A 25,785-nucleotide genomic window follows, 5' to 3' on the forward strand; every position below is an offset into this window, starting at 1 on the left:
ACTCTCTGCCGCTCCATTCCTCTTCCCTCAGATCGGCAGTCTGCTGCCTCCTCACTCTCTGAAGACCTGGACAAAATCACAGACTGGTCAAACAAGTGGAACATGTCTTTCAATCCTGACAAATCTCACACTCTTACTATGTCTCTCCGAAAAGATCGACTGGACAACCCTCCCATCTACTTTCTCAACAATCCTCTCCAAGAAGTTCTGTCGCTCAAGATTTTGGGTCTCACTATCTGCCATGATCTTTCTTGGGAAAACCACATTTCCAAGCTGGCCTCCAAAGCCAGTCGCCGACTGGGCATCCTCCGTCGTGCGAAGTCCTTCCTCGGCACACCTGAGCTCCTCACCACATACAAGGCTTTCATCCGCAGCTCAATGGAATACTGTTCTCCCCTATGGGCCGGTGCTCCTGCTTCACACCTAGCTCGGCTTCACGCTGTTGAAACCAAAGCTTTCAGAATTATTGGAATCTCCCGCGATGAAGCTATCTCTGAGGGCCTTTCACTCACTCACCGCAGGCAGGTAGGTGGTCTTTCTGTCTTCTACCGACTCCTCTCCGGCCTTGCACCCCCAGCTCTCTCTGTGCTCTGTCCCCCAAATATTCCTACAGGTCGCACAAGATCTGCCAGCAACCCTCTGATGGTTAAACTGCCGAAATCTCGGCTCTCCGCTCACCTTCACTCTTTCATTCCTCTTTTCTCCCGCCTCTGGAACAAACTCCCTCACTCCCTTCAATCCCACTCCTCCCTCCAGGTCTTTAAAACAGCTGTTCACCACCATCTCCTTTCTTCCCCCATCCAAAACCTTGATCTTTTCTACCCCCGCTAATTCACCCCAGATCCACCTTGTTTGAAATTCCAACTTCTTTCCTGGAAGTCCTGGCAGTGTCCATATGTTTTATACCTCTCCCACTGCCCCCTTCCCACGCCCCCCCCCCAAAGCCCTCGCCCTCTCTCAGATCTCTCGATGTCTCCATGTCTCTCGGTCCCTGCTCTCAAATGTTGTGTTTGTGTCCTTCCCCCTCTCTCCCCATCTTGTCTACCGCTCCCTATGTTATATGTTTTATGTGTCGGTTTGTCTTTCTGTGTGATTAATGTTCGCTCTTTCACGAGCCTCGATCTTGTATACAAAAAAAACAAAAAAAAAAAACAGGGCCTCTACTTATTACATGGTGGTGGTTCTTCTTCTTCACGACAGTCGGAGCATGTTACCTACACAAATCTACCTAGTCTAAAGTATCTCTACCCCACCGACATAATACATATACATATATATATGAAAAAAACCAGTTTAAAGAACTTCCAGCTAAAGCTGCAGGCTGAGACAACCAGACTCAGTGGCATAATGGTTGGCCCATCCGCTCTGAGTGTAGGTCGGTTGGCAGTTTGAACCCTAAATGAGTCTTATCAGACTTTAAAATTGACATATTTTGCTTCCTTGCTTGACGTTCCGTACTTAAAAAGGATTGAGTACGGACAAACAACCGAAAGTTGTAACAACAAAAATTATAAAGTGCATTTCCAAGAATGTGTTGCAGCACATCACCAACCGTAGGTATGCCGAGAAGGCTCCACTAGTTATTCTAAAGAACTTCCAGGATCAGGAATTATCCCAAGTCTGATGAAAATTTAATGCTACTATTTTGTCCTCACAAACAAGAAAAATAAAACATTCACAAAATAGATGTTTAGCAATCCATGGTAATATGAATATTGAATTGTTAACTTACATATTAAAAAGAAAAAAGAACATTTAATTACATATTTTCTACATTGAAACTAGAGCAATGCGACCCTGTCACCAATATGCCTCCGCATAGTCCCACAATGGGTAGATGCCCTCTTTCATTGTCTGAAACTGAACAAGTTTGATTTAAATCCCTTGAGCTGTTCTCAAGTATCACATTTTCACCAGCCATGACAGGTTTAACATCGATCGGTGAAGCAGTTTCAGAGAAGGGATTTTTTTTTTAATATTGGCTTTCAAACTAATATGGCTGCCACACCACGTGACATATGACCTTTAAAAATGTACACTCGGCGTATGTATTGGTAGGGGATCACATTTGTGAAGTTTCATGTTGATCGGATAAGGTTCGTTTTTCTATTCAAGATGGCTACCAAACCACATGACCTACGACATCATCATTTTCAAACTATATGCAACAGTGGTGTTAGATGAAGATGATATTTGTAAAATTTCGCATCGATAGGGTGAGCGGTTTCAGAAATATAATTACTTGACTTAATATTTTCCTTCAATCCAATATGGCTGCCACACGATCTGAACAATGATGTTTTTGTGATCATCTTTTAATCGCCATGCCTAGTCAATGACACACGTAAAGTTTCGAGTTAATCAATTTGGTGGTTTGGGAAAATATGTTTTTTAAAGGTTTTAGGTTAAATCCAATATGGCTGCCAAACCATGTGACCTATGATGTCATCTTACTATAATTCACCAAATGTCCGTCTGTCCGTTCGAAAGTACCGCAAAAACGGCTGAACCGATCGCAACGATATTTTGGGTAGGTATTCCTGGGACCCCTTGGAGTAAAATAGGCTATATTGTTTTTCCAATTTATTTCCAAATTTTCCAATTTTCCAATTTTTCTAAACACAATGGAATAATATTTACCGATATGAACAGTGATGTGGCTTTTGTTGAAATTCTAAAAATACTGTTTAGATTTTGATGAGAATTACGAACCTGCCGCGAATGCGGAAGTGGACAGATGACGCAATGCGCGGGATTGATAATATCCCAATACAACCTCATTCAATCGTAATGTTTAATCGTTAATCGTGTTCATCGTTTTGTTAAAGTATCAATTGATGATTGGAATTGAGTGAATACAATTACGATTTTGAATTCGTAATTGTATTCACCCAACCGTACGGAACTTCACATCAGTATTTAAATATTTGTTTATGTCATGAATGTTGTTAAAAGTTTATTTTTTATATTAATGTTATTTAATTTGTGATTGGAGTTATGCTGTTTGGAATGAAAAAAGAGATATCGAGTTCAAGTGAATGACGAAATGCCGTGACGGTTTCTACTTTCTAAACGTGAATTCGTGGATCGCCATATGCAGATTCGCCATTGACTGGGTATGGAACACACGTACCCGTTTGTTTGCGAACGGGTACGTTTTCATGGAAGTCCTTCATGAACTTGCTGTCCATGTCTAACGTGCGACTGAAGGTGCTACAGGAATGTGGAATTTATTGGTTTAATGCTTTAGCATTCGCCATTTCTATATTGTCTGTTTGCTTCTGGCCTCCCACCCGTGCATAGCATGGGTACCTCACTAGTAAATTTAATATGTCAATACAAATGAGTCATAGATCATGTGCATGCAATTTCATTTTTTTAGGATAAGGAATTTGATTAAAACATTTTTGGATGGTATACCACTCCACCTATGATGTCATCATTATCATGCTTTTATTCCCCATTGGGAGTACTTGACAATGTGCCAAGTTTCTATTTTTTCCATTCAGCGATTTCTGAGAATGATTTTTTTTTAATTATTTGCGTTTAATCCAAGATGTCTGCCATACCACGTGACCTATGACGTCACAATTGTCATAAAACATTCTGCATGGGTGTCACTCCTATCCTGAAAGTTTAGTCTCAATCGGACATGTGGTTGCTGAGAAATAGAAGGTTTAGCCCGTATGGACGGACGGACGGACAACCCGAAAACATAATGCCTCCGGCATAAAAAATATTTATTATGATATTAAAACTGTACCTCAGGAGAATTATCTCTTGTTGTATTGTTCATATTTCTTTCTCCTGAACTGTTGCTGCTGCTCTCTGAATCTGATTCATGTGAGTCAGAGCTGGTCCCAGACACACTCAAGCCTGTCAGCTCAGCACAATCACCACTCCCACCACCACCACTACTACAACTGGCCTCAGCAGCATCATGTATAGGTGTGGAAGCATCTGATGCAATATGCCTGCTTGCAGATTGGCTTTGATGGACCCAGTTGGGGTTTGTTTTACCGCTTGAGTTGTGCAGTGGTTTCATGTTGCTGCCCAACTCAAAGGACATTGCATTGCTGCAGGAAAATCAAAAAGCATGACAATAAGGCATGACACAATTGATTAGTTTAAACTTAATAAACAAACAGACAAACCTTAAAGGCCATTATAGACCCCCTCCCATATCGAAGCAATTTTAGAAACCACAATGAAAATCAAATCCATTATTTAATTTATGCACAACAAGAACAATAGGGTTACACAGCCTGAAAGGTATGTGGTACCCTAATAAACAGAGCAAAAACAATAGATATCCCATTCTGGAAGGATTGGATCCCGAATAATAAAAACACTGGAAGTGGAAAAACGAACCAGAGAGTTTAAACAAAAGAACAAAAAGTACAAATTTCCGTTTGACTTGAGCATTTACACCAACGAGAAAATCCATGCCAAATAGTATAATTAGAGTAGACAAAGGAAAGAGGTGTATGACAAAAAAATAAGAAACTATTAAGGTTTCTAAGCAGTGACAATTAGAGTTCAAATAAAGAACCATGCGACACCTTCAAATTTACCTTTTATGAAATCGGCACAACTACATACCTATAACTAGAACGGCACTCGGTAGTGCGCATACGTCCGCCAGGCTGAACAGTTTATGTTTTGTTTCCCACTTGTGGGCCGGATCTGAATCTGGACCAGAACCAAAATCTAATCGGCTTGTTCTTGTCACCTACCCAACTCATCCACCAAGTTTTGTGATAATCAGTCCACAACTTTTTGAAGTATCATGCTATGTATCGTTTTTGGCCCGATCTCTTAATTGTGAAGAATCACTTCAAAAATTAATTAATTCTCACATCCGAATCCATATTCAGATCTTCACCAAAATCGAATAGTTTCGTCCTTGACACACACACACACACACACACACACACACACACACACACACACACACACACACACACACACACACACACACACACACACACACACACACACACGTCCACCATGATTCATCCAAATCCGTCTATAACTTTTTGAGATATCATACTATATATCGGTTTTAGCCCTATCTCCCAATGGTGAAGAATCACTTTTAAAAATTCTAGTAGCCGGATCCGAATCTGGATCTTCACCAAAATCTAATCATTTCATCCTTGTCACGCACCCAACCTCTCCGCCAAATTTCGTCTGAATCCTTTGTCAACTTTTTGAGATATCTTGTTCACAAACAGACAGACAGGGGTGAAAACATAACCTCCATCCACCTTAGGTGGCAGAGGTAAAAAAAACAAAAAAAAAACAAGACACTCCATGGCATGTTACATCCAGAGGCAGATGTTAACAGACTACCTATGCCCATAAAAAGTGTAGAATGAATGAATATGAATGATCGTTTTAAAGGCCATTTTCCCCGCTGGAGCAGGGGTTAGCCTTGCGGGCCCCATGACAATCATGGTTCCCTGTTTGAGGCAATGCTTTTATGGCCGGATGCCCTTCCTGGCACCAACCCTTAGTCGCTTCTTACGATGCGCAGGGATACGGTGTACTTATTCTAAACCGAGGTACACACCGGGATCATTCATCCCAGCAAGCTGGTACTCAATTTGCCGACCTCGGAAGGATGACAGGCTGAGTCAACCCCCCTGGCGTTAATTCAGCGATCGACCGGGATTCGAACCCAGGATCCTGGGATCCCAAGCCGGCACCCTAACCGCTAAGCCAACACCAAGCTTCCATAAAAATAAAAATAAAGTGTAGGAGTGTAGTGTAGGAAAGTGAAGGAGAAGATTAAAATTAATATAACACATGGTAGATGCATTTCTGGAAAAAAGTAAGCATAATTAAGTGAGGAAAAGATGCTTAAAACCTGAAAAAGGAAGAGAATATTGAAAGAAGCCATTGCCAACATAATTAGTAGAATTAAAAAATGATGGATGAACGAGAAAAGCTGCGGAAAGAAAAAGCATTGCATGCGAAATGGTGAAAAATCTAAAAACAACCAAATCCAAATACATTGATCAAAGTGGTTATGAATGACCCACCTCAAACCAGTCACTGGAACACAAATAACTGCCATGGAAAAATAAAGCACTTAATAATAAATGGCATGCTCATCAGATTCTAAAGACAGGAATTACAGATAAATTTGGAGCCCGTAATGAATGGCTTGAAATGATAGATCACATAACTGGGATCAATAGGACTGAGACAATAAGCATATTTAGATGAAAACAATGCAACAGTTTTTCAATCATAAATTGGGGTTACCACGTGATTTTAACAGAACATAAAAGCGGTGGAAAAACGAACCAATGAGTACTTACACCAACAAGAAAATCCAGGCCAAATATAATTAGAGTGGACAAAGGAAGGAGGAGGAGGAGGACATAATTTTTTTTTTAACTCTCAGGCACCTTATGTCACACGTGTGATCCTCGCCGGAGCTGCTCTCGTCAAAATGCTGAAGCCTTGCTCTGTGGCTGAAAGAAAATGGATGACACAAGACTTCTGAAAGTGCAAGATAGTCTTACTGAAATGCACTATTTTGTGCTGATGTGAGAAATGTCAAGAGTAAAGAAAGAAATATTTTTTATTACTTGCAAATCGTTTAACTGGTATGGAATAATCATGGTTATGAAAGTTGAATTTGGAACTATATGCCCCCAACCTGAGTCTGTAAAAGGTGTTGCACAGAATTTATTGTGCATGCGATTTTATAGGGCTACACATGTATATTGAGTCATTGCTGCAGTATGTAGATGTATTCGAGTGAACACATAGGTACTTTGATTTAGTGATATCCATTATTTTATTAGGCATATAGACATCGCATCATTTTAGCAGACATCAGGGATTATAGGTAAGGCATCGCATCTCATGCATTCTCAATTGTACAAAATGTTATAAATAATGTAATCAATAAAAAAAAGCACTTGTTGGTTTTAAACCATGTTTACCAATTACTCTATTTATATTGTGAGGCCGAATGTGCACTTATGCTAAGTCATAGAAAATTTCCTCTCCAGGTTTAGTAAGTGCAGATAAAAAATTTAAGCCGACCTGGCATCTTTATTTGTGCAAGGTATTTTCCTTGGCCAATCTGAACTTTTGGCAACCTCCAAGGCCTTCACTTGCAGCTTGATGGAGCACTGCTCTGCCCTTTGGGCTGGTGCCCCTGCCTCACACCATGCCCGACTTGATGCCGTGGGAAGCAAGGCTCTCAGAATTATTGGGTTCTCCAATGACAAAGCTGAGTGTCTTGGCCTGTTACTTTCGCATAACAGACAGATTGGTGGTCTATCTGTATTCTACCGCCTTCTTTCAAGTCACGCATCCTCTGTCTTCTCTTGGCTCTATCCTTCCTGGGAAAGAGCAGTGTGTGTGGGTGCACACGCACATGATTATGATAACAGGCTAGTGTAGTAGGTCAATAATCGTTGGGATTTCAATGGCGAAGAAAATACTATACAGCCGGGTATTGCTTCACAGAAGAAGACGGGCGAACTTCCGCACACTGGATATGGGAGCCATTCGCAACAGTATTGGGAGCAAAGCCAGTACTACCCCAATTACGCTACATTACTTAACATACGTGTTGCAATAGTGTCAGTGCTTTCTTAGGTAAAGGCACAAAGGTGGCTCTGAAACTCCTATTGAAGAATCTGCATCCATGAAGTATTATAGCAACTGGGTAGTACCTGGAAATTTTTTGAAGACATGATGGAAGTGCTAGAGAAGTTTGGTTGTATTAATGTATGCACAGTATGATTGTACAAAAGTTAACAAGGCCAGATAGAACATGTTCTGCTTGGCTAAATCCGAGTTGGTTATGGCACCAAATAGAGATTCTCTCTGCAAACATAACCAGAGGGCATATTACAAGGCTGCAATATACCAGCTGACCCTTGAGCAGATGCCATCATACCCAACACCTATATGAGAGGGTTGGCAACTGACAATACATTGGACAAACCTTCCACCAGCTCCAGAGAGTGTTTTAGAACTTGCAAACTGCTCTGGTAGATGTAGGCACAGTAAATGCACAGATTTACATTCAAGTTTACATGCCTAGAAAATGGTATTTCCTTCACTGATCTGAGTTTAGTCAAGAGAGATGCTGCAATGTTTCTGGTCAAGTTGACAACTTTGAAAATGAAAGTGACCTTGGTGATTCAGAAGCAGAGCCAGAATATATGGATTCATTTTTTTTGTTTCATTTGATTTTTTAATCAATGTAAACTTGTAAAGGTATGCTGTTCACAATGATACATGTACATTGCACTGTTAACAACATACGGCATCCGCTGATCTTTTCAAGTAAAATGTTAAATAATTGATGTGCCACCTCGCAAAGCTACCAAACAAACTCTTTAGCTTAAAACGATTTAGAGTTGGTGGAAGCTCAAAATAAGATATTATTGGGGACGACTTTCATATGATTTTACAATGGGTAAGCCAACTCACCCCCACAATATCTTCCCCAAAACAAATCACTCCCAACTTTGAGGTAGAATTACTCCAAATGGCACAAGTTTTGTGAGGGGAAACAATTTAAATGCTGTTATGCCAAGCCATACAACTATTTAATTCATTAGAATTTAATTGATTACCCAGATTACTTTCTGGAATGATTTTTGTACAATGTCCCATAGTCCCATAGTACATAGTCCCATAGTACAATGTCCCAATGTCCCAATGTCCCAATGTCCCATAGATTTTGAGCTTCCGGTTCCTCGGGCGAGTGAGGCGTGCTTCGAGCTCTCCACGGCATTGAAGTTTGAGTGTTTTCCCATTCTTGTCTTTGTCAAATTTCCACTGGTTATTTTGCTGTGTACGTGTTATTGTGTGTTTCTAGTTGGTGTTGGTTTGTGGTTCGTGCAAACTTGTGTGTAGTTAATCGTTTTCTGAGTCGTACCTCGTGCGCGGCCTGGTGACTTGGGGCTTCCCTCCCCCCGTCGGTGTTTTGTCGGTTTGGGTTATTTCCTTCGCTGTATTGCTTGTTTCTTTTATTTTGTTTTCTCCCCCTCACCTCACCTCCTGAGACAAAGAATTATATATTGATTCTTTCTCTCCTCCCGGACACGTGCTTGTTCGCTCTCCTCCTCGTCTCGGCCTGTGCCCCGCCCCCTGTATCTCGTTTTCTTCCGTCTCTGCTCCTTCTTTCTCAAATCCACGTTCTCGCTTGGAGACTTTTCCCGGATTGTTTTTTCATCGTTCTGTTTGGATATTGTTGGAATATGTTTAAACCGCAGCCGTGATGCTGACGCCCCCCCCCCCTCCCCAGAATTTACATGTTTTAAACGTTTCCCAGTGTGTACCCTGGTCAGAATAGGTACACCGTATCCCTGCGTGTCGTAAGAGACGACTAAGAGGGTTGGCGTCAGGAAGGGCATCCGGCCATAAAAAACATTGCCTCAAAAAGAGAACCATGACAATCACAAGTACATATGGGCAGGGTGCAGCCCGAAGTGGAGATCGGTTTCTGAGGTTTGGGACATGGAATGTGGGGACAATGACAGGGAGATCAGGAGAAGTGGTGGAAGTATTGGTAAGAAGAAGAGTGGACATATGTTGTGTGCAAGAGACGAGATGGAAGGGAAGTGGTGTGAGAATGGTGAAGGGTAGGCAGGGACAGAAATACAAGTTTGTGTGGCAAGGGTGCCCGGAGGGCATGAATGGTGTTGGTGTCCTGTTTTCTGAGGAGTTTGTAGACAGTGTGGTGAGTGTGACTAGAGTGAGTGATAGGTTGATGATGGTGAAAATGATGATTGGAAAGCTCTTGGTGAACGTCATCTCGGGATATGCTCCGCAGGTTGGTCGAAGCGATGAAGAGAAGGACAAGTTCTGGTGTGCGATAGAGAAGCTGATGGAAAACGTGAAAGATGAGGAAGTTGTTGTGGTGGGAGGAGACCTGAATGGACATGTGGGAAGGAGTATGGATGGTTTTGAGGGAGTTCATGGGGGTTACGGATATGGTGTGAGAAATGGAGAAGGTGAAAGGATTTTGGAGTTTGCTGATGGAGCTGATTTGTTGATTTGTAATACTCAGTTCCAGAAAGAGGACAATAAGCTTGTTACATACACGTCAGGTGGGTCGACGACAACCGTTGACTACCTGATGGTGCGTCGGCGAGATAGGGGGCACCTCCGGGACACAAAGGTGATCCCGGGGGAGGAGGCTGTTTCACAGCACCACTTGGTTGTCTGCGACATAAGGGTGAAAGGTGCGAGGAGAGCTCGGCGGGTGAAGTACCAACCGAGAATGAAGGTGTGGAGGTTGAAAGAGGTGACAGTAAGGGAGGCATTAAAAGAGAGGCTGAGTAGGGTAGAGGATGATGTGGTTGAGCTTGAAAGTGGTTGGATGTCAATGAAAGCTAGTCTGTTGGGAGCCGTTGGTGAGGTATGTGGATGGACAAAAGGACCACCGAGGCACTCGGAAACATGGTGGTGGGATGTTGAGGTTGGAAAGAGGATTGACGAGAAGAGGAAGAAGTTCAAAGAGTGGCAGAAGGCGAAGGGTACGGGAGCAGAAACAGCAGAGCATGAAAGTTATAAGGCAGCCAGGAAGGCTGCAAAGAAAGAGGTAGCAAAGGCGCAGGAGGCATGTAGGAAAATGTTCGGAGAACGCTTGGATTCGGAAGAGGGTCAGAACGCAGTATTCAGGATTGCAAAGCACATAGCGAAAGAGAGGTGTGAAGTGATGGGGGTGAGTTGCTTGAAGGATGAAGTGGGACAAATCGTTGTCGACCCAGATGGAATTAAAGGAAGATGGAAAAGATATATGGAAATGCTGTTGAATACAGAGAATGAATGGGATGGCAACATAGAGAGTAACCCAGTTTTAGGACCGGCAGAGAAGATAACTGAGAAGGAAGTTGAGGAAGCGATAAAAGCAATGAAGAGTGGAAAAGCGGGAGGGCCGACGGGAGTTGTGGGAGATATGTTGATGGCAGCAGGAAGTTGGGGTGTGAAGAGAATGACAGAGATCTGTAATCTGGTGGTGAAAGAAGGCCGCATTCCAGTGGATTGGGAACTGAGTACCCTCGTCCCTCTATACAAGGGGAAAGGTGACCCTCTGGAGTGTGGCTCGTACCGAGCGATAAAGTTATTGGAGCATGGAATGAAGGTATTGGAAAGGGTGTTGGAGAGGAGGATAAGGAAGAAAGTGAAGATCGACGAAATGCAGTTTGGATTTATGCCAGGAAGAGGAACGACAGATGCGCTTTTCATTGTGAGGCAGTTGCAGGAGAAGTACATGGATAAGAGGAAGAAGTTGTTTTTTGGGTTTGTTGATCTGGAGAAAGCATTCGATAGGGTTCCACGCAAAGTATTGACATGGGCATTGAGGAAGTTAGGAGTGGAGGAATGGTTGATCAGAGTAGTGATGGCAATGTACAAAAGAGCACGCACAGCTGTAAGGACGAAGGACGGGAACAGTGGTGAGTTTGAGGTGAAGGTGGGAGTGCATCAGGGGTCGGTACTAAGTCCACTACTATTTGTAGCTGTGATGGAGGTGCTGGCTCAGACCGTAAAGGAGGGTTTACCGTGGGAGTTCTTGTATGCAGATGATCTGGTGTTGATTGCGGAAAGTATGGATGGACTGAAGGAAAAGATGAACAAGTGGAAGGAATGTATGGAGACAAAAGGTCTGAAGGTGAATATCGGAAAGACAAAGGTGATGGCAAGTGGTAAAGCATGTGGTGAGGTGGAAAGAACTGGGAAGTGGCCGTGTGCTGTGTGCAGGAAGGGTGTCGGAGTGAACTCCATTCAATGTACAATGTGTGCTGAGTGGGTTCATCAAAAATGTAGTGGTCTGAGAGGGTCATTAACCAGTGTGGCAGCTACATTCAAATGTAAGGTGTGCACAGAGGGAGCTGCAGATGGAGGAAATGTTGAGTTGGATCTTGGAGACGGCGTGAAGCTGGAATGTGTGAAAACATTTTGCTACCTCGGAGACATGCTGAATGGAGAAGGTGGATCAGACTCGGCAACGGTTGCTCGAGTGAGATGTGCATGGAAGAAGTTTCGGGAACTGAGTGGCGTGCTGATGAGGAGGAGAGTGTCGCTGAAGCTGAAGGGAAAGGTGTGTGCTGCATGTGTGAGAAGTGTTATGATTTATGGGAGCGAGACATGGGTAATGAACGTAGAGCAGCAACGAAGGCTGGAAAGGGTGGAAATGCGAATGGTTCGATGGATGTGTGGAGTATCGTTGAGAGAGAGGAAGACAAATGATGAATTGCGAAAGATGATGGGAATATTGCCTGTGATTGATGCTGTGAAGAGGAAGAGGTTGAGATGGTTTGGTCATGTATTGAGGAAGGATGAAAGTGACTGGTTGAGAAGAGTGATGGAAGTTAATGTAGAAGGAAGTAGAGGACGGGGAAGACCGAGAAAGCCTTGGCTAAAGATGGTGGAAGAAGAAATGCGGGCAAGGGGGTTAACAAGGAGAGATGCAGAAAATAGGGCAAAATGGAGAAGATTGTCATGGGGACCGCAAGGCTAACCCCCGCTCTAGCAGGGAACATGGCCTTAAAATGCATGTTGTTGTTGTTGTTGTCCCATAGTCGAATATAATACAGCATATCACAGTCAACTGTGCTTAGATCAGTCTGTTGTGCTTAGAACAGGATGATGCAAGTTAAGAAAGACGAGTGTTTCGTTTTGTTTACATGTTCTTAATATTTTTATGCCTCCGCCGACAAAGTCGCCGGAGGCATTATATGTTTTCGGGTTGACCGTACGTCCGTACGGGCTAAACCTCGGTTTTTTCAGCAACAATATGTCCGATTGAAATTGAACTTTCAGGGTAAGGAGTGACACCCATGCAGAATGTTTTGATGATAAGGGTGACGTCATAGGTCACGTGGTATGGCAGACATCTTCGATTAAAAGCAAATAATTAAAAAATTATTTCTCGGAAACCGCTGAATGGAAAAATTTGAAACTTGGCACATTGTCAAGTACTCCCAATGGGGAATAAAAGCATGATAATGATGACATCATAGGTTAAGTGGTATACCAGCCAAAAATGTTTTAATCGAATTCCTTATCCTAAAAATCTGAAATTGCATGCACATGATCTATGACCCATTTGTATTGAAATATTAAAGGGCCACAGACACAGAAAATCATGTTTGGTTTAATTAATAGGTATTGCTTCACTTAACACTTCATCGTCCTTTTTATTGAATAAATATCACTCGATTGGCCCCCGCCACCCAAAAAACGGCGATTTGATTGCTCATGTGACTGGCTACATCCTCGAGGGAATTTTTTGTTTCTGCTGGTAGTTTTTAATAATGATTTTGACTATCAGAAGATTCTTGGTCAGGCAGTTATCATTGCGTGCTGAGAAACCTTTCCCTCGATTACATCACACAGGTGACATCATGAATGAACATCACGATTTTAGGGGCGGGACTCCACTACCAGCTAAAAACTACCAGCAGCAACAAAAATTCCCTCGATGACGTAGCCAGTCACATGAGCAATCAAATCGTCGTTTTTTGGGTGGCGGGGGACAATCGAGTGATATTTATTCAAAAAAAAGGACGATTAAGTGTTAAGTGAAGCAATATCTATTAATTAAACCAAACATGATTTTCTGTGTCTGTGGCCCTTTAAATTAATGACATCATAGGTCACATGGTTTGGCAGCCATATTGAATTGAAGGAAAATATTAAATAATTATATATCTGAAACCGCTCACCTTATCAATGCGAAATTTTACAAATATAATCTAACACCACTGTTGCATATAGTTTGAAAATGATGATGTCATAGGTCACGTGCTTTGGCAGCCATCTTGGATAGAAAAACGAACCTTATCCGATCAACACAAAACTTCACAAACATGATCCCCTACCCATACATATGCAGAGTGATGGCATCTACCCGTTGTGTGACTATGCGGAGGCATTTTGGCAACACAGTCACACTGTTCTAATTAATATTGTTTTTCAGGATGTTGTCTTGTCTTAATTTCATTTTTTCTAATGTTAGAAAGAAATGTTCTTTGCACCACGTGGGTTGAGCGATTAAAAACTGCCAAGGTTGCCGACTCGAATTTTTGGGGAAAATGCCATGTGCATAGAAAAGGCCCCTTTATATATGGTGTGTGCCATGTGGCAAAGTATAGAAAAGAAGGGACATTCCATAGCTTGTAGAAAATGCCAAACAATAGAAAAGAAGGGACATTCAAAAAATCTCGTGTGCATGCTGGACTTACTTCTTCATGCAGCTGTATAAATCAAAATTGGCACCTATATATACATATATATATATATATATATATATATATATATATATATATATGTATATGTATATATATATATATATATATATATATATATATATATATATATATATATTGTTGCGGAGATGAGGACTGTATATTTTTTGATTGTGTGCTGTACTATTATTATTGTTTATTCTGCGCCCCCCTACCTCCGGAGCTGTGTAAAGGTGAAAGGGCATCCCATAATTAGTCCACAAGCATACACATCAGCCAAATAATAGAATACCCCTGTTGATAGTTATCTCTTATTCTGTGTTTTAGAGTAAGGCTGTGTCTCCCATTAATTAAAGTACTCCATTGCACCAGTGAAAGAGAATAGATCCCCTTTCCTTCCCATCCCCAAAATCTCCATTTCCTTTTACACCCCCTTCCGTCATTGCCGGGCCTCGATTGCCGAATTACCTCCCCTCCAATAACCACCATTGACCATGTGCTCGAATCGGAGAAGAAAGGCGTGCCCGCCCGTCGTCATCAAGGGCGGAGCCAGAGGGTCGCGCGACCAACCAGGGCCGAGGTGAGCACCCCGATGGGCGTGTCCTGAAGGCCGGCGGCTTAATCGCCGGAGGCGTTATAAAAGCGCGCACGCAAGTGAGTCGTGAGTCGGTTGCCAGGGGAGAGTCGTGAGGAGTCAGTCAGTGGAGTCGGTGGTCAGTTGGTTGAGTTGGTCACCAAGAGAGAGAGTCGGTGGTGGTGGTCAGTTGGTTGCGTTGGTTGCGGTGAGGAGTCGGTGGTAAAGAGTGAGTGGACCAAGAACGAGTTGAGGGTTTGGACCAGACAAGTCGGACAAGGCCTGGCAAAGCACGCGACGTACACAGCAGCCACAACAGCAGCGTGGGGGCCTGAACGGCGGTTTGGAGCAGGGCCGTAAAGGAACGGCGGCTGCTAAACGCGCCGGTTGAGCTGCAGGACCCCCTTGGACTTTCCTCTCCCTCCAGCCATCCACCTCCTGCCTTTCCACCCTTCTTGGGTACGTGAGTTTGTTCTGTTTGTTCTGTCCTGGGTTAATTAAGTCTGTATAAGCTAGTATTTTCCCTGTGTCACCTGCGTCTTATGTGCTTGTAAATAAACGTGACTGCTTTCTTTTTGCTTATGTGTGTAAATAGTCAATAAATTCAGTAGTATTTCCAACCTTTTTGTCTTCTTCTTCTTCTTCTTCACATCCGTGTCGCCTTTGTCTTTTCCCTATTGACTAGCTGCGGTGCGATCCGGCCAATGTCTGGGTGAATCGGGTGAGTCGGGGATCCTGTTAGGTCGCGGTAATACACCACCGCTCGGTCGATATAACATCTGTCTGCGACCCGTAACAATATATTTCATTTTAAAGCAGAAACTATGGCACTTAAGTGGAATTTGTTTTGAAAGCCATTAATTAGATGTATTGGCTGATGCATATTCTAAGTTTCAGCTAGTTTTAATGTATAGCCTTTGAGATATGAGTGCCCACACATTTTGGGTGGACAGACGGAAGGATGGACGGACTGACTAACTAACTAACTAACACCAACGTGAATTTGAGGGTTTTCTAAATATAACTCAAGAATGTGGAAACGGACGTTGCTGAAATTTGGAACATATTACCTCGATGTGCAAAACATTTACTTCTGAAATTTGCAGCCGATTTCGTCCAGTAGAAGCCGAGAAAATTCTTTTCAGTCCCCATGTCAAAGCTGCATACCGAGAAACGATCCCATATAAAGGGAGGGGCGCGCTTTGCACCTCCCTTGATTTTAGAATTGTATCTGGTCGTTGAACCTCTAGCCTCATTACCAGAGTGCTGGTACCTACCTTTTTTTGTTAGTTCAATGGAGAGAATGGGTGTGTTCAACTTATTCAGAGATGCAATACTTTTCAGTCTTACAAGCTTTAACACAAACCCAGTTCCATATCCCTCCTTGTTGCTTCTTACCGAAAAGGGCTGCAGAATGGCGAGACTTGTTCCAGCACCTATGTGAGGAAAGCAAACAGATTGAAAAAAATTTTTAAAGAGATTTTCACTTACATGTGCACGTCTCGTCGGACCAATTAGCTTGATCAAAACAAAAACAACTATATGTAACCTAAAGCAATGGGAATTCAACATACAAACATATGCATGTGCACACGTGTAGGCATTACAGAAATAATCATTTATCTTAGCGCTTGCTTTCTATAAAACAATGCAGCATTGTTTCAGAAAGCAAAGCATTACTTTAGAAGGAGTCTGCAGTTGGTTGCTGTGCCTTGGCCAGACACGTACGTTTTGTTTACGTATGTGAAACACACCTGTGTAATCTCATCCTCATCACTGCTCAACTTTAGATCATCTTCAAGAAAACTGCAAGCAATGTGCACAACATTATAACAGTGACAATCCAATATGACCACCAGACCACGTGACCGATGACGTCATAAATTTAATTCTTCACTCACATTAGGTCGTAGATCAGATAGATAAAGTTTCAGATTTTCGGACAAGGATTTTGATACAACCAATTATATACACAAAGAATTAAGTTAAGCACCCCTACACAAAGAATTAAGTTAAGCACCCCCTAATCCTGTCCTGAACCTGAACCCCCTCGAGCACGTTTGGGACATGTTGGGACGACAAATTGCGAAGATGGTCCCTCCAATAGCCAATCTGGATGAATTGGAACGTGCATTACATCGGGAATGGAACAACCTGCCACAGCAACGCATACGACGGCTTACAGGGTCTATGAGACGTAGGGTTGAGTCAGTGATCCGATCACGTGGGTCCTACACACGTTATTGACGCAAAGATCGCTAGAGGTCTTCTCAGAACAATGACTGTACGTTAGAAAACATAAACGTCATCCACACTGTCCGTGATGGACCTATAGCTCCATACTTAAATTGAGGTGAAAATATGCCTAAAATTCCCAAAAATTTTCACCTTAAATTATTCAGAATAAAATATTGAAAACGGCATGATTGTTATGTTTTTATGTGACCATAATATCACTTCTCCAGAAAATATAGCAATATCATGGGTATATTACACTGTTTTGACGACAACAAACTTGTAATGTGCGAGGTTGTAAAAAAACGGGGGGGGGGGTGCTTAACTTAATTCTTTGTGTATATATGGCTGAATATACCACTTCACCGACGATATAATCGTTATCACTCTGTATATACCCCATGGGTAATGCATGACGTATACTAAGTTGAAATTGTTTTCATTTTTGAACAAAAAGATGTCCAGTTTTTTCCTTTTATCCAACATGGCTGCCATACCATATAACCTATGACATCAGAGTTATCAATAAAGTATTCTCCATCGAGAGTCCCTCCTATATAAAAAAAAATTAAAATCAATCAGATAAGCAGTTGCAGAGAAAAACACTTTTACAGCGAAAATATATATCCAGGCCAAGCATGATGTAATTTGCAAAAACATTTCTACAACACCCCAAGGTACATCCATCATTCACCACCTATATTGGAACACATTAGACTTTGCCAAATTTATAAATAAAGCAACCAGACCAATGTCTACCTGCTTTCGTCTGAAGGGGTTGTGGTAAGGTAAGTGTGCCAAGTCTTATCGGCATTTGTTTAAATATAAATGTTTGATAGGCCAGAAACACTAATTTTGCAATGAACTTTGATTTTGCAATTCGACTTCTGTAGATTTGAAAAGAAGACACCAGAACAACGTTTATTTGCTTTAGCCTGTAGGGGTTGCGATACCGAAATATGTGTGCCAGGTCTTGTCTGGATTGGTTGAAACATTAACATTAAAGGCTAAAAATTCCATTCTGTGACCAATCTTAACTTTCAACTCTTAAATAATCCTAAAAAAGATTCTAATCCAAAACATTTCTCCACATCCCCATGGGGACTTTTTGAAAGCACCTTTTTGCAAAAAATGATCTCTGACATTATTTTTAAGATGTAACAACTTATACGGGTAAACTCGTATCCCAGGATGTTGGGCATGTCAAATGAATTTGTGTAATTTCATGGAAATAAACAAGACAGCATGTAAGAGTTACAGTTAGAAGTGTGCAATTTCATGTTCCATCATTTTGAATAATAATCATTCAAGTTCTTATACACTAAATATGCCACATCTGCTTGTGTATTATTCAATTAATTCTCCATCAAACTTTGCATTATGAAGATATTTATCACTTGTCCCATTGGAGCTGTGTTGGCGAGGCAGTAAACAGGAAGTTGTAGGTAATATTGCCATTTATGTAAATGCATTTAAAACAAGCATCTCATTTCACCACAGTATGGGCAAACCAGAGAACCTCCAATCACCAAAAAAATGAAATAATCACCACTGATACGCCTAAACAATCCTAACACACTCCATGGGTGCACAGAACATAGCTTGAAACCTCTAAGTTTTCCAGACGAACAGCTAGAGAGAGAGAGAGAGAGAGAGAGAGAGAGAGAGAGAGGGAGAGAGAGAGAGACAAAACAGTGGAATTATTCTTACGATTTATCGACATCTGTTTCCCAAGCTGGCTCTTTGGTTAGATTGCCGCCACGCTCTGCAGAACACAGCACACTGATTAGATTACAAACCACATAAATAGGTTGTGCACCAGTCACTATCGATGGTGAAAGTTAGAGGCCATATCCATCTAAATCACGGTAGACATCAACTGTCTCAAGTTTTGCAGAATGTATGTTTCTGTTGTTGCAGGAATTGCGGCTCATGGAAAAGCAGAACAACAGGGCCCATTGAATCAAGGAAATCAGTACATGGACAACAAACATGCATCATAGCACTTAAGGAAAGGAATTATAGAAGAAGCCTGCGGAGAGCATGAGGGTCTCAAGTGTAGTGTTGCTCGGTAGTGAAAATGGGAGAAACCAGTTGGTAGCAGAGGGCACAACATATCAAATCTTGCAAGGAAAAATCCACGATAACTGACTCAGGAAGAGAGTTCCACATTCGAGAAAAGGGAGTACATGTCAAAGAATGGACATGAACGTTGAGCTTGAACTGGGTGGAGGTAACAAGGAAAGGATTTCTGGCAGAACATTTGCAATTTGGTGAAGTTGTGGTTGGGCAGGGAGATAAGAGAACAGGTGGACCTAGAAGAGCATTCGGTAGAGCACATACGTCTGCCACGCTGAACAGTTTACGTTTTGTATACCACTGATAGGCTGGATCTTGATCTGGAATTCAAACAAAATCAAATCAGCTTGTTCTTGTCACCTAACCAACTCGTCCACCTAGTTTTGTCATAACTCAGCCATAACTTTTTTTAAATATCATGTTATATATCGTTCTTGGCCCCATCTATCCAAATATATATTTTTTAATGCATCCGGATCTGGATTTGGATCTTCATCAAAAATCGAATCAATTCATCCTTGTCCCACACCCAACATGTCCATCAAGTTTCATCCGAATACATCCATAACCTTTTTAGATATCATGCTAGATACTATATCGTTTTTAGTCCTATCACCCAATGGTGAAGAATCACTTTTTAAAATTCTTGGATCCAGATCCAGATCTTCATCAAAATCGAATAAATTCTTCCTTGTCACACATCCAACCTCTCCACCAAGAAACAGGCCGGGAGACTCAACTTCCTGGTGTAGATTCCAAAGATATGGAGGGCCTTTGATTCCAGGAGCTCACAGGGGAAAAATGAGAAGCAGCAAGAGCAGTCCACAGTTAGGAGCCGTATTATATGACAATCTGGCTGACGGCTGTGTACAGTTATAAACTGAGGAGGAAGGACAGAATCAAACTCATGGTAGATGTCTAGTACAAAAGTCCTGATGTAGATAAGGTATTGATATCATTAGGATCAGTGCAGTGGAGGAGTCAAGAGACCAGAAATGTATCCACATGCTGTTGGATATTTTCAGTTAAAAGAGGAGAGAAGGCAGATTGTGTCGGATGCCGGGTAGAGGAAAAGAGGGATTTGGAACCTTGGCCTTTTCTGCAAAGGAAATCAGCCTGGCATGAGAAGTATCCATCATGACGACATCCTTCAAGAGTGAAGGAACAGATGAGCAGTACGTACATTCCAGAAACAGACATGACCTCCTTCCACCAATTTTTTTGTGGATGGCAAAATACTTGTGAGTTGCGACCTCGTTTATGCTTTTGGCTAATGCCTGGTGCATATGAGGATGGAAACAACAGTCATAAGCTTTTTGGAATCTCTTGAATGGAATTGGCTTTTCAGAATGAGAATACAACCTTCTTTCTGGCAATTGCATCATGCATGAAATGTTGAGCCAGGGAAGAGATATCAGACAGGATATATGGAGGCATGAATGTATGAACTTATGGAATAGAGAGAGTACCTTGTTGAGAAAGGAATAGAGAGTGTACTTTGTTGAGAAATGGGTCCCATGCATTGTCGCTCAAAATGATTGTAGCCTGAAAGCCAGACCATTCTACCTGATTAAACTGCTCAACAGTGAGGTACTTTAGTGGATCGCTGAAGACCACTAGGATACAGACATTTTCAGGAGTAATTGATCTGAGGAGGCAAGGGGAGCAAAGGAAAATATGATAGGTTGGAAAGAATGTTTGACATGGTCAAGTACAGTAAAGAGAAGGCGATATTTTGGGAAATATGGGCTAGGAATCAAACTGTTTAGATGAGACCTTGCTTGCACCATCGTGGACAGCAGTGTGTGAGAACCAACAGCAACTCAGTAGGAATGGTAACAGATTAAGCCAATGCAGTTTATGGAAAGAGTTGGGTTGCGGAAAGATATAACAGAGTCAAAGTTGCCTGAGAGAGCTTCATACACAGAATGATCACAGTTGGTTGAGCAGGCCATGCGAGACCGCACATTAAACCAGGACATTGCCACAGAGAGAGAGACATAGATCCAGAGATATTATATAGGGGCCTAAGAGGAGGAAGTTGGTTAGGATTGTATAGAGACTATTGGAAAGGGAGCTTCTGATGTTGAATGCAAAATTGCCCCCAGAGAGCATTGGGTCTGTCAAATTGATGCAAAATGTAACCAGAGAGAGCATTGGGTCTGTGACATCCTGTGGAAGAAAAGTTTATTTGAGACAGATAACACCTGGCAATAGTTCAACCACCTGAAGCAAGAGATCTATGAGATTTGAGCATAAGCCTCTGTTGGAAACGAGATGGAAAGGAGGGATGTTGGACAGTGTGTGGATGGATGGTATGGGGATGGTCATGGTGCGAGGGTGGGAGTCGTGTTGTGGACATAGGCTATGGTGGTGCAAGCGTGGGTGGGGGGCTGGTCACAGAGGTGCCGATAGCGGAAGTAGGGGCAGTAGGGGCTTTGGAGCAAGGATAGGTGCAGTGGGGGTAAAAGCAGAAGAGACAGGAAGGAATGGATCGGGATTTATCAGGATGCAACAGATTGTCTGCATTTATGGCAAGACGCTTTCCATTTCAGGATACCTAAATTGGCAATATGTCCATAAACATCACTATTGGTGTTGAAATTAGAGTTATTGGATACAGTACGACAACAGTATGATAAATATAATGTTTCAAACATTACAAACAAATTTTTGCAAGTTTTGATGAACTGTTGACTTACTGTGTCTGGAGTTCAGGTGATTTTCCTGCAAAATAAGTACGTGAAGAATAATTTGTTTTTGATTCATTTCCACAAAAAACTGGTGAACACTGTTGGTTTGAAATGAAAACTAAATCGAGAAAATCCTACACCTGTACACATCTACTGCATGAACTGACTTGACCTGGATGCAAGACCCCGTTTCAATTGCTCTTGCACAATTTGTGTGAATAGGTGTATGGATATAGCCCTGTCGCTTTTGCCCTGAATAACGCTAAGGATGGATGAGAAACTGCAACATGCTCTAACATCTCAAATGAAGATGACTTTGCAAAGTTTGAAGACCTTCCTTTAGGAAGTTGAGGAAGAAAGATTTTATGCTTTTCAAATTACTGTATGTGGAAAAAAACCCCAACAAACTATGACTACTACTACCACCACAAATGGGGGGGGGGTTGGGGGAGTGGGGGGGGGGGGGGGGTGGGGGGGGGGGAATAAAACCTTCAATTCCTTGCAGTAGGAAATTCGGCTTTGCTTATGGAGAAGTTATTTCTTAGCCCTGAATAAATCATCTGGGGCTGAAGTAAAATAGCTCACCTTGGTTGGCAACTGTGAATGAGAAAGCTTGCTGGACTGTGAGCTGCTGGCACTTGGGAGTGCTGCGAGTAGAGGTGGCCAGGAGTGGGTCATTTCCTAGCAAAGAAGGGGAATGTGAATGAAAGTTGAAGGCAAAGAGGTGGTGAAATGGGAGAGAATGGGAGTTGAAAACGTCAGGAAAACAAGAAAACACGATTTGATCGATACTACTGTAATACACAGACTTTGTCATTAACCTCCTTTTTAATTTACACGTGTATTGTGTCCGAGTAAGGATCACATGTTGGTGCTACACACAAGTGGTCAGCCAATTTGGGGGAAAAAAGTGCAATAATTTTTAGTGTATGTATGCATGTGTGTATGTATGCATGTGTGTATGTATGTATGTATGTATATGTATGTATGTACAGTCATGTGAAAAAGTAAGTACATCCCATGTAAAGTTTTGACATCCCATGTAAAGTTTGAGAAAGTTTTGACCCTCATTAGAATCAGGTGCAACAGCTCAGGTGCAAATGATTAGAACATCGTTGGAGAGGATCTTGGAAGAACCTTTTAGCTCTTCCACGAGCCTCGATTCAGTATACAAAAAAAAAAAACAAAAAAAAAAACCTGTCTTATTTAAACTTCAGACATTTAGTTTGGTTTGCTCTTTGTTGTTGAAGTGTGCGGCATCACCATGCCTAGATCAAAAGAGCTCTCTGAGGCCTTCAGAAAGAAGGTTATAGATGCCTACGAGTCTGGGAAGGGATTTAAAAAGAAGATCTCCAAACAATTTGAAATCAATCATTCGACTGTCCGGAAGATCAACTACAAGTGGAGAAGATTCCAAACAACTGCCAACTTGTTCAGGCCAGGCCGCCTCAGGAAGTTCAGCCCGAGAGCAGACCGCAAGATGCTTAAAGAAGTCTCGAAGAACCCCAGAATGTCATCACGGGACCGACAGGTAGCTCTTGCCACTGTTGATGTCAAAGTGCACGAGTCTACCATTAGAAAGAGGCTGCACAAATTTGATCTACATGGGAGGTGTGCCAGGAGGAAACCTTTGCTGTTCAGAAAGAACATCAGGGCAAGACTAAAGTTTGCCAATGAACACCTCGGCAAAGACCAGCACTTCTGGAACAATGTGCTCTGGACAGATGAGTCAAAGGAAGAGCGATTTGGCCACAGTACCAGAAGACATGTTTGGCGAAAACCAAAGACAGCATTTGACTACAAGAACCTGATACCAACTGTAAAGCATGGTGGTGGAAATATTATGGTTTGGGGCAGCTTTGCTGCATCAGGGCCTGGGCAGCTCACCATCATATAATCCACTATGAATTCTTCATTGCACCAGAGGGTGCTTGAGGATAATGTGAGGCCATCTGTCGGAAAGATGAAGCTCAACCGAAGGTGGACCTTTCAACATGACAATGACCCTAAACATACCAGTAGATCCACCAAGGAATGGCTGAAAAGAAAGAAATGGAGGGTTCTGGAATGGCCAAGTCAAAGCCCGGATCTAAATCCCATCGAGATGTTGTGGGGGAATTGAAACGAGCTGTGCATGCAAGAAACCCCTCAAACATCGCACAGCTGAAAGAATTCTGCATGGAGGAGTGGGCAAAAATTTCTCCCAGTCGATGTCTGAGACTGGTAGATATTTATAAGAAACGCCTACTTGGGGTTGTTTCTGCCAAAGGGGTCAATACCACCTATTAGAGCCAAGGGTGTACTTACTTTTTCCACATGCGAAATTTGCATTTATGTTTATTTAAATTATACAATGGACTACAAGATGTAAATGTTTCATGATATTTGTTATATTATATCACCATTATCTATCAATATTGTTGAAATGAAGATCAAATAGCTGTATGTTGAAATATGTTGAAAAAGTCCAAACTTTACATGGGGTGTACTTACTTTTTCACGTGACTGTATGTATGTATGTATGTATGTATGTATGTATGTATGTATGTATGTATGTATGTATGTGTATTCATACCCCTGCCTCTGAAGGTGGATGGAGGTTATGTTTTCACCCCTGTCTCTCTGTTTGTCTGTCTGTCTGTCTGTCTTTTTGTACGATATCTCAAAAAGTTATGGATGGATTTGGAGGAAACTTAGTAGACAGGTTGGTTGTGTGCCAAAGACGAATTGTTTCGATTTTGATGAAGATTGGGATCTGGAGCCAGATGCGAGAATTAAAAAAAAAGAAGTCATTCTTCACTAATAAAAGATGTGGCCAAAAACGATATACAGCACAATGTTTCAAAAGGTTGTACATGAATTATAACAAAAATTGGTGAATGAGTTGGGTAGGTAACAAGAACAAGCTGAATAGATTTTGGTTAAGATTCGGGTGCAGATCCGGCCTATCAGTGGATACAAAATGTAGCCTGTTCAGCCTAGTGGAGGTACGCACTCTACAGAATGTCGTTCGATTACTTCTTATTTATTTGGGGAAATATACAGCTTTTATTGCAACATGCACAAATTTTGTATTTTCTGATCAAATATACTTCACACACTTCCTTCTAAATTGAGGCCACATTAAATGGTGAAATTTCCAAATGTTGGATCAATCTTGGCAGGTCTAACCATACCAGGTACAATGATTCAATGAATGTTTGTATGATGTATATGCACCCCTGAACGACTGTGCGGAATGAGTTGACAACTGGAGGTTGTACTCCGTAAAATTATACCATAGTCCTGGGGGGAGAGGGATGAGGGGAGAACTGCAATTCTCTCGATGTCAATATGTATGAAATAGAGCCACTCTCGGTGGGTTGGGATGAATTCAAGTTATAATAAAATGTGCCAATTCTGGGGTAATTAACTCCCTTCCAGACCGACTTGATTTGACTTAGAGTCGTTGCTGAAGGCTCAGCATGTGTGCTCCCAGGACAATATTACTCCATATTTTCACCTAAGTCTAAAAAGCATAAATTAAATTTTCATTTAGAAAAGCAATGTCGGTCTGCTCTGAACAAATAGCAAGCACAACTATATTGTAAAAATAATATGAGTTCCCCGAGAAGGAACTTCAACACAGAAGGAGGACTCTGGAAAGAAGGAAGCCCTCTTTAGGCCCATCAAGCTCTCTGGAAAGATGGCACGACACAGGAGTAAATTTGGGGAAAATGTGCACGCGCATTCCAAGCTCCACATCTGTCAATCATTGTAGTATGGTATTGTGGATTTAAATACTGTTCCAGATTGACTCATTATACGAGCAACCCAAATATGCTCATGGATACATGTTAAAACATTTATCATACATGACAACAGAGCCTCGCTACCTGAGTAACCCAAAAAATCCATCACCATGTATTAAAGTTCCAATCTTGATCATGTGAAAAATTACAAACTTTCTTCCCTCACTGTTTCAAAG

The 25,785-nt window shown here is 41.9% G+C and overlaps 1 protein-coding gene across 1 annotated transcript in view; it reads right to left on the bottom strand.

The window, feature by feature from the left end:
• The window catches only part of LOC137425426 (AF4/FMR2 family member 3), a 232,478-nt gene that overhangs the window by 80,497 nt on the left and 126,196 nt on the right, over positions 1-25,785 (bottom strand). Inside the window, exons 6-12 of the mRNA XM_078776641.1 lie at positions 22,404-22,499; positions 21,828-21,852; positions 18,757-18,811; positions 16,566-16,617; positions 16,210-16,247; positions 6,420-6,485; positions 3,764-4,076 (exon numbers count right to left, since the gene is read on the bottom strand). Of these exons, the coding sequence (XP_078632767.1) occupies positions 3,764-4,076; positions 6,420-6,485; positions 16,210-16,247; positions 16,566-16,617; positions 18,757-18,811; positions 21,828-21,852; positions 22,404-22,499 (645 nt within the window). The remainder of the gene's footprint in view (positions 1-3,763; positions 4,077-6,419; positions 6,486-16,209; positions 16,248-16,565; positions 16,618-18,756; positions 18,812-21,827; positions 21,853-22,403; positions 22,500-25,785) is intronic.

Source organism: Myxine glutinosa, chromosome 4, assembly GCF_964187855.1.
Source record: "Myxine glutinosa chromosome 4, kmMyxGlut1.1, whole genome shotgun sequence".
In the NCBI taxonomy this organism is placed as follows: Eukaryota; Metazoa; Chordata; class Myxini; order Myxiniformes; family Myxinidae; genus Myxine; species Myxine glutinosa.